At 41.4% G+C, this 16647-nt stretch overlaps 1 protein-coding gene across 4 annotated transcripts in view; it reads right to left on the minus strand.

Moving 5' to 3' along the window:
• The window catches only part of MASP1 (MBL associated serine protease 1), a 60429-nt gene that overhangs the window by 40137 nt on the left and 3645 nt on the right, over nt 1–16647 (minus strand). For 2 of the 4 annotated variants that reach the window (XM_036445532.2, XM_036445536.2), the window contains exon 2: nt 14056–14287. The exons of 1 other annotated variant lie outside the window; for it this stretch is intronic. In XM_036445532.2, the coding sequence (XP_036301425.1) occupies nt 14056–14287 (232 nt within the window). Of the gene's footprint in view, nt 1–14055; nt 14299–16647 lie in introns of those variants that run through there. One more of the 4 variants, XM_036445534.2, reaches the window with a different exon arrangement.

Consider the following 16647-nt stretch of genomic DNA (forward strand, 5'->3'; position numbering starts at 1 on the left):
GAGTTCTAATGCCCATAAATAGTCGTTATCTCACAATATTCAGAGGCTCTGCATTTCTGACTATACTCTGGCAGATACTATTGTTGGCATCAGGAGTAGGATGTTGCAGTAACCAAAACTAGTACATGTGGCTTCAGTTTGGCTACAAGTGAGGAAACTGCTTCAGGAGGCTTGACAAAGGTGACCTGAGTTACATAGTGGTGAAACAAGTGGCAAAATTTATCTATGGCAACTAGAAGGTAGAAAATATATAGTAATAAACTATGGATCTGGCTGAGGAGATCTTATGTAGAATGTTGCAAGTGCCAGTATGTTCTTCCAGCTGTACATGGCAAAGTACTTCAGGAAGAAGTAAGTCTTTGGTGTAAAAGCAGAAATTAGAGGAAATACAGAGGGTCCAGAACTAGCTGGGTTGGAAAATAATATTATTTCTCATCTCTATACTAGCAAAAGTTTTAAAAGTAAAAATAGCCTCAGGATAAAAATAATTTCAAAGTTCTGGCTATAAGATCCTTCATTTAAATGTAGAAGATTTAAGGCAGTTCCTAGTGCTCCCTATTAGCTAGATCAAAGGACACTGAGGAATCTTAAGAACATTGTTCCACAGTAACCTAACATGCTCTTCAATGGGAGGGGGGAGAGAGAGAGAGAGAGGAAGAGAGAGAGAGAGAGAGAGAGAGAGAGAGAGAGAGAGAGAGAGAGAGAGAGAGAAAGAGACCTATTTTGGAAAGGACTGTGGGTGTAGTTTTGGTCTAGAGTGGACTATATTTAAATATATGATTAGACACCAAAAAAATTTTTTTTAAAAGATATGTACCAACCAGCTTGGACTAGAAATGACTGAGACAATTCAAAATAAAAGGCTGACTATCGACCTCAAGTTTCAATGAACATGAAATAGGTGGAAAGGTCCATTCAGCTACAAAATGTACCATTTCTTGTGAAAAAGAAAGAATGTCTCAGAGGGTGAAGATGAGAAGCCAGAAGGCAGAGCCAAGAGCCACAGAGAGCAGTGGCCAGGGCCCCCCTCTCAGGGAACAGCACCGGGCTGTTATTCAGAACTGGTCTCTGGAGTCAGCAGCATGTGCCTGGCTAGATTTCAGATTACTATGGAGCAGTGACTATGATATGCTTCCCTTTCCTCCCATTTTTCAATGGGGATTCTTTGCAATTATCCTGTGCTGTGTCACCAAGACAAGAAGAAATCTGGTTGGTGTAAGTGGATGATGGATGAGGAGAAACAGAAGAATTCCTTGGTGTGGATGGAGTTCATGAAGACTTTGGGGGGTAGGGAGCAGAGATAGATAGAGAATCAATGGGAGAGAGATTGAATGTTTGAGATAAGAATATATCTTTCTTGTTTGTTTCTTTTTTTAAATATATTTTATTGATTTTGTACAGAGAGGAAGGGAGAGAGATAGAGAGCTACAAACATCGATAAGAGAGAGTCATCGATCAGCTGCCTCCTGCACACCCCCCACCGGGGATATGCCTGCAACCAAGGTACATGCCCTTGACCGGAATCGAACCCAGGTCCCTTCAGTCCCCAAGCCGACGCTCTATCCATTGAGCCAAACCGGTCTCGGCCTTGTTTGTTTCTTAAGTGAATGATTTGATTGTGAATTGATTTCCATTTTTTAAATTTCCTGTTTTTTTGGATGCTTCAGTTTCCTTATTGAGACTGAATCATGTGGGACCTCATCTTTATGAGTTCACCAGTTATTAGCTATTTGGGAAATTACTTCAACTCTGTGTTGTAACTTGAATCGTATTCCCCAAAAAGGTATGTTCAAGTCCTAACCCTTGGTCTTGACTTGATTTTATATGGAAATAGATCTTTGCCCATGTAACTAAAATGACATCATACTGGATTAGGTTGGACCCTAATCCAATAACTGGTGTCCTTATAAAAATAAGGAAACTTGAACACAGAGGGAAATACTATAATATAAAGACAGAGTCAGAGACTGGAGATACTCTGCCATACCCAGGGAATGTCAAGGAGTACCAAAACTAGAAAGGGGAAGAATGATTCTTCCCTGGAGCCTTCTGAGGAAGCACAGCCCTGCCAACACCTTGATTTAAGATTTCTAGCCTCTAGAAGTATGATAGAATAAACTTCTATTGGGAGAAGCCACCTTGTTTATGGTAGTTTGTTACATAGCCTTACCAAACTAATACGCTCTGAATATAGGCTTTCCAATCTGTAAAATAGTGTATTTATAGCACAGGAATGTTATAAACATAACATGAGTTAATATATATAAAGCATTTAGAAAAGTGCCTAAAATACGGTCAGCACTCAATAAATCAGTGAAAAGAACAGAACCACTGAGATCCAGCTCACTGAAGTGACACCTTTCGGACTCCCAGCTAAGTGGGGTACGGGTGATTTCACTCAGTTGAAGAATTAAGAGACTGGAACTGCTCCTGGATATGTTTTTGTTTCCAGGTACCACTCCATTCCTAATCTCCCTGAAGCCATTGCACAGACTTCCCTTCTTATGAGATCCCTAAGTTCAGTCTGCTGGAGCAGAAAGGGAACCTCACAGCCCAGCATTACCCTTATCTTATGAGAGAGGACCAGAATGAAGGATCTCTAAAAGCTTCCATCCTTAGGAGAACAGTATTCAGTCTATCGATAGAATTTCACCACTGTCCTGTGTTTCAAAGAATTTTGCCAGATATGTGAATTTAGGCCAATGATTCAGTGACAGCCCTGGGCACAGACTCCTGACTCACAGGTGAAGACTCTGTACTCCTGACTCCTGAGGTCATCCCCACTGCAAGCCTGTCACATCAGGGATGGCACCAAGGGTGCAGCCTGATTTTGCTACTTTATCCAACTGTTCAAATTATAGTTAAAGATGATGAAAAGGAGCAAATTAAAGGTACCAGATGCCAGACAGGAAAAAAAAAAAAAAGATGTGTGTGCATGTGTGTGTGTGTGTACTGTATTTCAGAAGCTCTTTTTCTTAATGGCTTCCTTTTTTAAAAAATATTTTTTTATTGATTTCAGAAAGTAAATGAAAGAGAGAAAGAGCGAGAGAGAGAGAGAGAGAGAGAGAGAGAGAGAGAGAGAGAGAGAGAGAGAGAAACATCAATGATGAGAGAAAATCCCTGATACACTGCCTGAGACCTCCTGGTTCATAGGTCGATGCTCAACCACTGAGCCACACCTGCTGAGCTGTATTTCAGAGGTTCTTGAAAGCCATGTAAGTCAAAATAGCACAGATGGTGGGTCTAACATTCAAGACAGCCTCATTTGAGAAGGGCTGGAGGTTGGTGTTTCAATCCTGGCCTAAGACATGTGGCCATAAAATCAATAACAATAATAATTTCAACACCAGTAATAGCAGTTGAAATAGTTTTCCTTGCTCTGTGTGACACTTGGCAGGATACTTTCACCTTATTTCATTTGCTTGTGATGACAGTCTTGTAATGAAGCACTTCAGGTAGACTTTTGTCATTCTGAGCCCAGAGAGGTGATGTGAGTCCCCAAGGCCACACATCCTGGGAGCAGCAGACCTGAGACAAACTCCAGATGCCTTGCCTTCCTGCCTTGGTTCAGTCATTGAAATCAGAGAACCACAGAATATCAGAGATCGAAAGGACATTAAAGGATATGGAGTTTATCTCTTTCCTTTTTTAAAAAAAATGTATTTTATTAATTCTTTACAGAGAGGAAGAGAGAGGTATAGAGAGTTAGAAACTTCAATGAGAGAGAATCACCGATCAGCTGCCTCTTGCACACCCCTTACTGGGGATGTGCGCGCAACCAAGGTACATGCCCTTGACCGGAATCGAACCTGGGACCTTTCAGTCCACAGGCCAACACTCTATCCACTGAGCCAAATCAGTTTTGGCTCTCTTTCCTTTCTTAGATGGGGAAACTGAGACTCAGGGAAGTGAAGCAACTAGTTCAAAGTCACATGACCCTCTAATGGCAGAGCCAGGATGAGGGCCCAGGCATAATGAGAATCCCAGCACAGCGTTCTTATTTTCTTGTTAGAGTGAAAACCTGCTAACAGAGTGCGGGGTGGAGGGGTGGGGGGAGTGGAGTGGAGGAGCCCCTAACAAGGTATTGTGTGAATGCATCACGTACTGGCACAGTTAACACTGTGGGGGCCTGAGACACAGCTCCCTTACACTCATAGGTCTTTGGAGTTCAAGCTGCCTCCTCCAGCAAGGACTGCCCATTCTCAGGGAGGGCTCTGGACAGAAAAGGGAATCATCTCCAAGCAGCATGAGCCTGGGAGAAGAAAAGAGCTGGCTGGGGAGGAGTGGTTGGGAGCCTGGAAAGCAGGCATCCTGCAGGTGGGAAACTGGCAGTGCCCACCAGGTCAGTGGGAGTGGATTGGAAGCAGGGGGGATGGGAGGAGGGAGAGTCTGGGAATCCAGGCTGGGAAGGCGGGCCAGGAAGGATTTACACTCTTGTTGGCCTGTGAATGGCTCCGACGCCCCACCTGACCCCTTCAGGGACTGCAGGCCCATTCACATGCAAATCCCCAGGGAACTAGGAGCCTGCGCCCAGCGGTTGAGGACATGAAAATTGCTGGAAGTCTGCGAAAGACAAAGCCTCGCTGTGTTCTTCCTCTGCTGGGCTGCCTGGCTCAAGGTGAGTCACAGTCTGGACTGGAGTGAAAGTACTGATGAAGTAAGTGTTGAATGGACAAAGGGGCCTGCCAGGGGACAATGTCACCAAGCAGTTCTAAGAATGTGTGAACCGGTTTTATCCTCTGCCACTGCCACTGCCCAGGCCCCTGCCCCACCCTAGCCCAAATGCACTTCCTCAAATTCTCCCTTGCAGAGAGCTGGAAGAGGAACCAAACAGCCTGGATTCTGGTCACTGCCCTGCCCTTCACTCATGTGTCATTTTAACCTTCCTGGGCAATGGTGTGTGGGGAGCCAGCTTGTACCAGCTTATAGGAGCCAAAGGCCAACTTTTCAAGGTTCTTTTTGTGACCCTGTTGTTAAATACAGCCATCATGAAAAATCAAGTTTCATAAACTTACGTATAAGATTTTATATATATATATATATATATATATATATATATATATATATATATATATATATACCAAATTATATAAAAACTCATCACCTACTATTTTAGCATTTTACTATTATTGATGCTCTTGAGATATTATGTCTACTATATGGTGGGCTATTGTGTATCTTTTCTTCCTTCCCAACCCAGATTCAGCTGTTAATCATTTATGAACACACACTATGTGCAGGCTGAGTCTTCACAAACATATAAGGTGGGCATTAGTTCTGTCCTCTAAGAGTCAAGAGGTCAAATGAGAAAGTTGGTGTGAAAGCAGCTGGTCAAGTCTGCCACCGCCTGTCAGTGTTTAGCAGGGACCCTATTTCCCAGCCCCCTGGCGAGCAGGCTCTCCTTCCTTATCACCAGCACCTCTCTCTTCATTTCCCATCCCTGTCTCTCTGCTCCAGACACACTGCCCTCCCTGCTGTTCTTCACACACACTCAGCCTTTGCACTGGCTGTTCCCTCCGATGGGAATGTTTTTCCCCAGAAAGCTGCATGGCTAACTTTCCAACTTCTTCAAGTCTTTGCTCAGATGTCACCCCTTCAATGAGGACTAACCTGATTAACATATTTTATCATAACCCCCACCCCGGCTCACAGGGTCCTTCTTTACCCTGCTCTATTTCATTGCCTATCACCTTCTGACTCACTATATAATGAACTTATGGACTACTATCAATGTTCATTGTCGGTTTCCCCCAGTGTATTGTCAGTACCCTGTGGGCAGGGATTTTTGTCTGTTTTAATTAACTGCTATACCTCAAGCTCTGGTAAATAGTGGGCATTCAAGAAATACATGTGTCAAATAAATGGATATGTCCTGTTCCCTAACTTTTTCCTTTATGAATGAGCACACCAAAGTAAATTCAACTCCTCTTTTTACTAAGATGTATCTGAGAGCTCTTGTGTACACACTAGCACAGAGATTTGCACACAAGGTGTGTCCATACCCCCTAGGCACACCCCCTCAAACTTCCCCACACTTGAGCACATTCTCTGCCCCAGCACTGCGACCTTCCTTCTGTTTTCTATCACCCATAGCCTGTGCTGTTTGCACTTCCTGCATAAAATAAGTTTTTCTCCCCACACTTTTCTGAAGCTCATTTTCACCTCTTGATTCTTCAGAATCAGCTAGAATTGGTGTTTGGGAGTTGGTATCTCTGTAGTGAAAAAAATCGCACCAGGGAATACAATTAAAATTCACTATAGACATTTATCCATTTCTCATTCTCTTTTCTTTCAGGATCCAAGGCCTCCTGTCCACTCCCACAGAATTAGCAGAGCTTCTGCAGTAACTGGGGTCAGTCCCAGCCTGAAGGTCGAATAAACACAGAGCTTTGCGCAGAAATTAGGGGTGGGGAGGGGGGTGTCAGAGCAGGGCCACAGAGGGACTCATCTCTCAGTTATGCAGTAGGATGTGGACTGACCAATGAGGCCTGGGGAAGTGGGCAGTGGACTGGGAGGTGCAGACCATCAGGACTGAAAGGGCTTTCAAAGGCCAACTAGTCCAATTTTCTCACTGAACAGATGGGGAAACTGAGGACCAAAGCAGAGAGGTGATTTGCCTAATGTCTCAGTAGAAGTCAGTGGCTGATTTCTAGACCAGAGTCCTTCCCTTTATGCTCACCTTTTAGAGACATATGCCTTTTTTTGTTCTGCCCCAGGACTGTGCTCACTGCTGGGAAAAAACATGGACATGGGCCCTGAACTTATGAGGCTGATAGTCCAGTGGAATGACCTTGAGTTCATCGCTAGAACTTGTGTACCACCAACAGATAAATTGAGCATTTCCCAGCTTTCATAGTTCAGACTCCATTTCCAATTACCGTATTTTTTGGACCATAAGACGCAGTTTTTTCCCCCCAGAAGTGGGGGGAAAAAGTCCCTGCGTCTTATGGTCCAAATATAGCCTACACATATACTTTAAAAAAAAAGTTTTTTTACTTGCCCGGCTCTGTGTGGTCTCTGTGTGCTTGCCCGGCTCTAAAATGGTTCTAAATGCTGCTGTTTACTTTACAGGGTTGATTACATGTGTTTATGACTGTGATGCACATAAAATATTTTAGGACACTACTTGTTTCAGAATCTTTTTTTCTTCATTTCCCTTCTCTAAAAACTGGTGCGTCTTATGGTCCGGAGCGTCTTATGGTCCGAAAAATACGGTACTTCTTTGTAAAATATTTTCCCCTCAAAATCAGGATAAAAGAGTTCTTTAACAAAATCTAGACAACACAGAATCTTCTAGGTCCTTTCATTCTACTAAATTACCCTGACAGGCAGTGTTGTCTTAGAAAAAAAAAAAAAAATGCATAGCCAGGAAGCATATCAAGGTCCCTACCAGGATAAAGTCTGTTCTGAGAGGGACTGAGTGAAGATAAAAATCATGACTTAGAAGTAAGTAGATTAGAAATTGAGATTTGGCTTCCAATGGAGACTTGGACAAATCCATTTAAGTTTTTTTTTTTTTTTTGTGCTCAGTTTTCTTTTCTTTAAATTAGGTATAATTCTCCTTGCTCTCCCTATTCCATTAGAATAAAGTAAGGCAATAGTTTAGAATCTTCCAAAAGTTTATGTTGTTGCAGGGAACACATATGAAAAATAGCCTCCTGCATTTATACAGGTCTTTCAAAGCACCTTTCTATAAATTGCCTGACAAGAGCAAGGTCATGGATAGCCAACTAGTGGTAGAGATGAGAAAACTGATACCAGCAGACATTTTGTTACTCATACTATTGCCATCATTACCACTATAATAATATTTATTGAGCTAATCACAGATGTATAGGACATACATCATTAAAGCACTGATCTTATTTGGCATTCCCAAGGAGCCCATGAGATAGGCATTGTTATTATTATCCACATTTACAATAAGAGGTGGAGGCAGGGCCTGACCCCAGTTCTGATGATTTTTTTTTTAAGTAAATCTTTATTGTTCATATTATTACAAATGTTCCTCATTTCCCCTCCCCCTCCATTGTTCCCCTCCACCAGGTTCCCACCCCACCCTCTGCCCTTTCCACACCCCCCTGTCCTCATCCATAGGTGCACAGTTTTTGTTCAGGCTCTTCCCGCACCCCCCTCTGATGGATTTTTGAACCCTTGAGCATGACTGCCTTTTACAGTGCTGATTCCACTTACAGCCATTATCTCATTTAAACCTTCCCATAACCTTTGAGAAAAGTACTGTATATCATTATAAACTTATTTTTTCTTTTACTGATGATAAAATCAATTCTTAGATTGAGAAGCTTAGGGAAATGCACTATTGAATTCTTATTTACCTACAAGACTTATCTCAAGCATTAACTATTTCCAAAGCCTTTCCTGAACACCCAGAAATGATCACTCCCCAACATATATACTGCCTAACATGTGTTAATTGCCTAGTTTTACTTTATTAATTATGTACTTGTCCCATAAGAATTCCTTGAGGACAGGTACTCATCTTTGAGGACCCTGCCTTTAATGTAGTGTTCAGTTTATGGAAAGTTTTCAATGCTCAAGTGTGGGGGAGTTTACATAAGATTCTTGGACTTCATTCCATAGATGGTGGGGAGATATTGAAAGATTTTAAGATGGCACAATCAAAGCAATGCTTTTCCTTTGGATACATACAAATGGTGGACTGGATGAGGAGAGACTGACAGCTGGTAGACATCTAGGAGGCTATTGCAATAGGGTAGGTGAGAAGAATAAGAATTGGAATTAAGTGGCTAACAGTGGAAAGAATGGAAGAAAAGCTGAATACATCAAGGATATAGAGTTAACAGAGGAACAGTGGTGTTACATAACATGAGCACTTAACAGATGCCAATTGAGCTATTTGCACTCAATGAGTAAAAGGGAAAAAGGGGATAAAAGCCATATGCAGGTTTTTATTGTCTTCCTTTCCAATGAACAGATGTCATGTAGTGAAATTGAAAATAGGATGTGTGCATATGCTATCCCCTTGGCAGTTCTGATTTCTAAGTATCTCCTTCAGCAACAACTCCAGGGCCCCTTTCTAAGCACAAGTTGACCACTCCATCTGATGCTCAACCAAAGGAACTGTAATTTTTTGCATTTATGAGGGAAAAAAGTCCCTTCTGGATATACTATAAGACAGTGCTCTACTATATTTAAGAGGTTGAGTAAGTTTGACTATGGATAATGTTTGCCTTACATTGAACTTACATTACATTTAAAAAAACCACAAAAAAACAAAACCCTAAGAATCTACAATATGATACTCCACTGCCTTTTTTTTTTTTTTTTTTTTTTTTTTTTCCTTAAGAAGAAAGAGACTGAAAATCTTGAGATATAAATTTTGGTCCAAGTGTGACCTTGGCCAATAAATTGCCCTTCCCTAGGCTTTTATCATAATGATGATAGAATTGAACTTTGATTTTTGAAGTCTTAGATACATATATATATATGAGGGCTATATTGGCCTTAGTGACCATTTTGTTGAAGTTCTTATATTTTAGTGACCCCCCTAGAAGTAGTCACTTGCCTACAGTGTACCTAGTTAGAAGAGAAAAGCCTCAAGAATCCAGGCCTGCCAACTCCCTGGCCAGCATCTGTGCTCTGACCTCACCTGCTACATTAACCAGCTGTGATTTGTATGCCTCATTTGTGCACTGCAGGAATCCACACATTGCAGACACATTCCAAGAAAGCAGATGCTGTTGTGCAGATGTGTATGCATTTTGAAGATGAAGGACTTTGGGAAATCAGGTTGGAAAGAGGAATTTCCTAAAATGGAAGCATCTGAACTGCAGCCTTGGGGTCCTGCTTTTCTGTAAGATACTGATATGCAGTGTCAGCAGTGTGGTCATCATCACCTTGATTGGTCAGGGTGGGAAGGATGGTCTGTGGGTTTGGGCTACGCTGAAAAGGGTTCTTATGAACTAGAGAGATCTTTAAATCCACTTCAAAGTCTACCAAGGCAATTTAGTCACAGAGTGATAAAGCCTCAAAACAGGGCATATTGTATGAGCATTTAACATCCCTGGATAGAAATCATCAAATGGAAATCAGTGATATTTAAAACTGCTTTAAAAAAGACAGCAGTGGTGTGATATGTTTACAACTTTTCTTTAAATGACATGTCACTAAGGCATCCCAGCAGACTATAGGCTCTTATGGAGTGCTTTTGGCCATGGAACCTTGAGAGGTGGCTGTCATAACATACCATTACTGTTTTTTGGAATTATTATAACCAGGAAATTAAGGGTTTGGTGGGATCATCTGGAAAGTTCTGGCAAGAAGAATTAGGATTAGAATTCTGGAATTTAAGGGACTTTAGTGATCATCTCATCTCACCTCTTCATGGACCAGATGGAAAAACAAACAAACAGAATTTTGGAGAGGACGTTGACTTATCCAGGGGTGGTGTGTGGTCTGCTCATACTCATGCAGATGGAAAGCAAAGAGCCTCCTTCTCATTAGTAGCCAGGAAAGAAACATATTCTGGGGGCAAAGGTTGGAGGGCAATTAGAAAAAGTGAATGGGTTTCAATTGTATGTGGAAGGCTTTTGGGTTTGTGAGTTCAGAGGCCAGAGTACTAGTCTTATCTCTGAATTATGAGCTCCAGTTACTTCTTTTGTCCAACGGGAACAGAAGCAACAGTCAATAATTCCCAAAAAAGTGTGAACTTTAGGGTGACCAAGGAGAATAAGTGAGCAGAGTGAGCTTCTGAGCCACCTTCACTCTGAGCAGGCCCACTTCTGTTTTCTCTATCAGCTGACTAGGAGATTTCTTAGAAGAAAGTGTTCATTGAGACATAATATTTGAAAAACAACAAATATTGCATGGGACTAGATGAGTCTCCAGAGGGCCTCAGCAGCCTGATATTTTGTGAATTCTTGATTCCAAGAGAGGAACTCTGCAAGACATGTGTGGCCAAGGGCACAGGACCTGTCTCCATATGAGCACCAATTGTCAGCTGACCAGGGCACAGTGCCTCTACAGGGAGGCTAATGTTGGTGCTCATTGGCATTCTAGAAGGGAGTCAGTTGGACAAGGCATCTTGCCCTCTCTGCCCAATGTGTTAATTCCTTCCTCCAAGGATTTAGCAAAATGTGTCTGGGACAGAGCTATAAGGATTGCAGGGCACTTCAGGAAGGCAGTTCAATTTCTGCATTGTCTCAAGTAGACTTATCTTTGGTTACAAGTCTGATTTTGGAGCAAAGAGAGGTTTTTTTGTCCACTCCAAATTATTTGGAAATTAATGGCAGATAAGGGACTAGAACAGGCATTTCCTAAAACCCAGTCAAGAACCCAAGACTATGCTGTCCTTCCAGAAGGTTTAGTTTCATCTCCTTGGGCTTTCAGAAAGGTGTTGGAAACCATTAATCAATATCCAATATATTCTCCAGCCAGAAAGATCAAGCTTTGGGTAGAAATGTATTCCAATGTCCTTAATTCATTGTCAGAAAGGTCTTCAAATTCTATTGTTGCCCTTGAACAGTACTTTGTCATTTCCCCCCCCCCCCCCCCCCCCCCCCCCCCCCCCCCCCCCGCTATAAAACACAGCTGATGTCAGCTCCTTAATCTGCTTTGCCAGGAGACTGAATTTATTTAGGACAAAGGAGTAAGTTAAAACCTCTATTGTGTGTTTATCATCTTGATAAAGGAGTCCTAACAAGGTCAAACCTGGCATCTGTCTGAAAGAGAGGAAAACTTGTAAGAAATGATTGCTCAATGCATATCAACCAAGAGTAAATTCTAGGGATGGAGAAGGGAGAATAATGAAAATAAGCCATTGTTACAGCTAAAGAAAAAAAAAAAATCTGTACTTTTTATGGATTTGTGGCTTCAGTTACCAATAAAAGCAAGTGTTCTCACTAAGAAAATTTCTAGATGGTTGACATGTTTGAAAGTAGAGGAAAAAGCAGTTAGGAAGTTCACATCTAGCTTTGTCTAAATCTATGGAACGTACTGTCTTATTTAGCCAATGTTTGGTCACTTTCCTTCTGGTGACATTCACTTTTCAACCCAAATATTCAAGACTATCTTGGTTATATGACCATCATTAGTTGGAGAATTGGGCTGGGGGATTCTGCTAACCTAATGTTCCTTGGGGTTATGTTTTCTCTTGGGGTTTGGTTCTGACAGAGGCTAGATTGTGTCCTAAAGGACATATTTCTCCAGTTTGTCAGAAATTTCAATTTAGGATGATGCACTGGGTTCTTGGTGAACAGCCCCTGCCTGAGAGGTTGGTTCCATTTGTCACCCTCCCATTGTCATTACTCTTTTCCATCTTTTGCAGTGTCTATTTTTCTAGGCTCATCTTTCTTTGTAAGGGACAAGATCTTTTGTATCCCTAAATTCTCATAGTTCCTAGCACAAAACATTCAAAGAGGGGCAGCGTCCCCTAGTGCAGTGGTTTTCAAATAAGAAGATTTTGCCTCTCTGGGGTATTGGCAAGATCTGGAGACATTTTTTTGGTGCTCAAAACTCAAGAGGGAAGTTTTATTGGCATCTAGTGAGTAGAAGACAGGGATGCTGTTAAAAATTGTATAATTCTCAAAACAGCTTTCCTCAATAATGAATGATCTGGCTCAAAATTTCAATATTTAGAAACCTTGCCATAGAGTCCCAATTTTGGGAGCTTTTATAGTCACAAAACCCTTACTGTAAGTAATATTTTTTATGCAGACCCAACATAAATGATAAGCAACATCCAACAATTAAAATGAGTTTAAACAGGGTAGGAGTTCACAGCCCCACTTATCAGGCTCCCCCTGCTTCTAGTGGCCTTGTAACCCCTGCAGTATCCTGGGGCTCAGTGGATCATAGCTTGTATAGCCAAAAAAGCATAGGATTGACAGTCACAACACATGGGTTTAGATCCTTGTTTTGCCACTTTCTAGCTATACAACTTTGGGTGAGTTGCTTCACCTTCTTTGATTTTTTCTTGGCCTATTAAATGGGATAGTAGTACCTATCTCCAAGGATTGTTTTAAAGGTTTAATAAGATTATAAGCGTAAAAGCACCTTGCAAACACACTACTTTGTTGTTGATCAAACATCCTGGCTATTACAAGGCTAACTCTTGTTGAATTATTGGCTGTGGAAAAATGAGTCTACAACAATCCTAACAATATGCTAAGTCTTCACTAGAGTGGTTTGATGAGAACCTCTTCCAGGAAGTCAGAGAAAGTTTAGAAAGCAGGTTCTCATCTTTTCAAATCAAATACAACCTTAATAAACTCAATCTCTCAGAAATACTCCAATCATATTTTTTCATTTAAATTTAAAAAGAAAGAAAGAAAGACATTCTCTAACCTTTTTTAGCCTCACTTTTAAAGAACAGCTTTCCATCCATGGTTTTGTTTGTGGGCTCTTTCTAAATTCCAGGGAATATGGTGTTGATTATTTCCTGCCCCTCATCCATATGTTTTTTCTTTACATTCCCCTCTGATAGTAACCCCCACTCTTGCCTATACCCTTTGCTGATAAGATACAAGCTCCTTAGCATCACATTCAAGGCCCCTCAGAATCTCTTCCCAATCTAACCTTCCACTCTCACCTCTAACTGTGTGCTACTGGATGTCCTACACTCCTCAAAACACTTGATCATTACTTAGGGAACTAGGCAATACTTTCCAGTGCCTCAGATTTTGACATACTTATAGATGTGTTTCAGTCTGATTAATGCTTATGCTAGGGTCCCTCCCCTTTTCTGCTTTTGTGAATTAAAAGTGACCTTGGAGTAGAGGTTAGTGAAAACATTAAAGACTTTGAGAACAGAAATAAAAAGAGGAAGCTGTGTTTGGCAGAGTTACACTTTGCTAGCCTCAGTTTTCCTCATGGTCCTTTTTTGGTTTGTGTACTCAGCCTGCACCTAGCATGCCACTCACACCTTCATTCATCATGTTGCAACCTGGTGTGTCTCCCTCACTGGACTGCCAGCATAGGAGTAAGCACAGCATATAATTCATCTAGGCTTTCCTAACTCCCAGCAGGTTCCCCAATAGACATCCTGGCCCAGTTAGGGAATATCAGGGGTCTCACCTTCACATAGTCATATTCACAAAGATAGGAGGATTCCAAGTTGAAGTGCATGAAGTAAAGCTTGATCCGAAATCCTTCTGGAACAGTGATATTCCAAGTCACTCTTGAATCACTCGGGTAAGAGTCTGGATAGCCAGGCGACTGAATCTGGCCAAACATATTGTTAAGCTCCACAGTGTGGGCCAAAGCCTTCCACAAGGAGAAGCACAAAGCATGATAAAGAGGGAGCCACCTAAAAGACATAAATGGATCACCTTACATTCATGGACACAGTTGCTCACCATTTAACTAAGTCAACAGACCAGAGATCAAGTTCTCAGCATATCTCAGCCACTGACTTCTGCCTTTACTCCTCCCCTGTGGGCCTTGGTTACCCAGTCTAAAATACAGAAAATGGTAACTCAGTGATTTCTAAGGTTTCTGTCAGTTGTGATCTTTAGAAGATTTGATAATAGTATTAAACTTTCCCAGCAAATACTACATTTGGGACTTTGAGACACATTGTTTTTCTGTTGAAAATGTAAATTGCATAATCAGGTAAAAATTGTTATAATTTCTTCAGCTTAACTTCATTTAAGAACCGTAACCTCTTCTATTTTCTAAAAAGTAATATTAACATAGTAATCTTGGGATGAGATTTATACTCAAGGATACGATCTGCAGTACCTTACACAAATTTAACAGAATTAATCAAGGTATGCAAAATGTTGAATTAAGAAAGACTTAGTAATACAATATTTTCCCCTCTTGGTAAGTGTTCTTAAAATGATAAAACCCTACAATTTATTTCCAGCTGTAGAAATAAAAAAGAATGGACTATTAAAAGAGTTGGATAAAGGGCAAGGAAAACTCAATAAAACTTACAGAACACACCCAACGTGACTGATGCAATAAAGACAGAATGTTCAAGGCTGGTCAAAACCCTAATGGTCAATCTACACCACACCAAGCATCTAATAGATTGACCCCTCCCCTATCCAAGCAAGACCCAAGGACCTTGAATTCAAACACCTCAAACCTGGCACATCAACTTGTCCCATAAGTACTATTTATTCTGCTTCCCATGGTCAATTGATGCAAACGCTCTGAAATTCGTGCACGGAGGAGGGTCCCTCAGCACTGCCTGTACCCTCTCACAATCCAGGACCCCTTGAGGGATGTCTAACTGCCAGTTTAGGCACAATCCTATAGGGGCTAAACCACAGTCAGATATCCCTCTCACAATTCAGGACTACTGGCTCCTAACCACTGGCCTGCCTGCTTGCCTGATTGCCCCTAACTGATCTCCTGCCTGTCTCATTGACCCTAACCACCTATGCCTGCCTGCATGACTGGCCCTAACCACTCTGCAGCCTGCCTCATTGCCCCCAACTGCTTGCCTACCTGCCTCATTGACCCTAACCACTCTGCCTGCCATCCTGATTGCCCCTAAATGCTTGCCTGCCTGCTTGATCGCCCCTAACTGTCTTTGCCTTGGCCCCTGCCACCGCAGCTTCTTCTGGAAGGTCATTCGGCTGTCCAGTCTAATTAGCATATCATGCTTTTATTATTATATATTGCTATTGCACCCTAAGTGGTCTCCCTGCCCCCACTTCATACTATTCAGCAATCTTCTTCCAAGGTTGATTTACTAATACACAGATGTTGACCATGCTGTGCCACTATGCCTGCAGGGTAAAGTATCTGCTCCCGGGTTGGCTGATGATCCCTTTTTGATCTAGTGCTGATCTGCCTGTCCAACTTTATTTTAGTGCCAGCCATACTTTGGCATGCCATGCTCACCCATAACTCGGCCTTCTTCCACATGCCATAATCATTCCTACCTAATTTCCTTGTTTCTCCTTCATCATTCAGTTTAAAAGTTCCAATGCTACAGAGACTCACTCCATTGAACACATATTACACTGCACTGCATTAGGGGAACAGCCCCTGAAGTTTGATGTATTGGGGTTCAAATCCCAATTTTTCTGCTTACTGGCCATGAAATATTGGGTAAGTAGTCTCTCTGAGCTCCAGTTTCCTCATATGAAAATGGGGATTATTCTAAAATTAAAGAACTCACATGAACTCAAGGTTATGTATTTAAAGGACCTGGTGTAGAGCCTAATAAATAATTGACCATGACTGAATGAATGAATGGATGAATGAATGAATGAATGAATGAAATGGGGCCACAGTCTTATACAGCCCCAAAAGTCAATTCTGGGAAATTATACCCAGCATTTTAGGATTAATAATTATATTTTTTCTAGTCAGGAAACTGTTTTCCCCAACCCTCTTTCCCACATGTACAAATGCATATATTGTATATATGCATATGCATGCATTTTTGAATCTATATACATAGCTTTCTCATGATATTTACATAAATGGTAAATAGGTAAGTGCAAATAGGAGTAGAAGGATATCAGTAGGGTGCTAGCAGTGGTCATTACTGACATGGGACTATGAGTGTTTTTAATTTTATTTTTGTGTATACAAAACGTTCAAATTTGTCTTGAAGGACCTGTACTATCTTTTTTTCAATAAAAAGAAAACAATAAAATTACTTAAATTTTTCCAAGGCCCTTACAATAGCATCATGTGAGGCGC

The sequence above is a fragment of the Pipistrellus kuhlii genome, unplaced genomic scaffold (genome assembly GCF_014108245.1).
Source record: "Pipistrellus kuhlii isolate mPipKuh1 unplaced genomic scaffold, mPipKuh1.p scaffold_m20_p_2, whole genome shotgun sequence".
NCBI lineage: Eukaryota > Metazoa > Chordata > Mammalia > Chiroptera > Vespertilionidae > Pipistrellus > Pipistrellus kuhlii.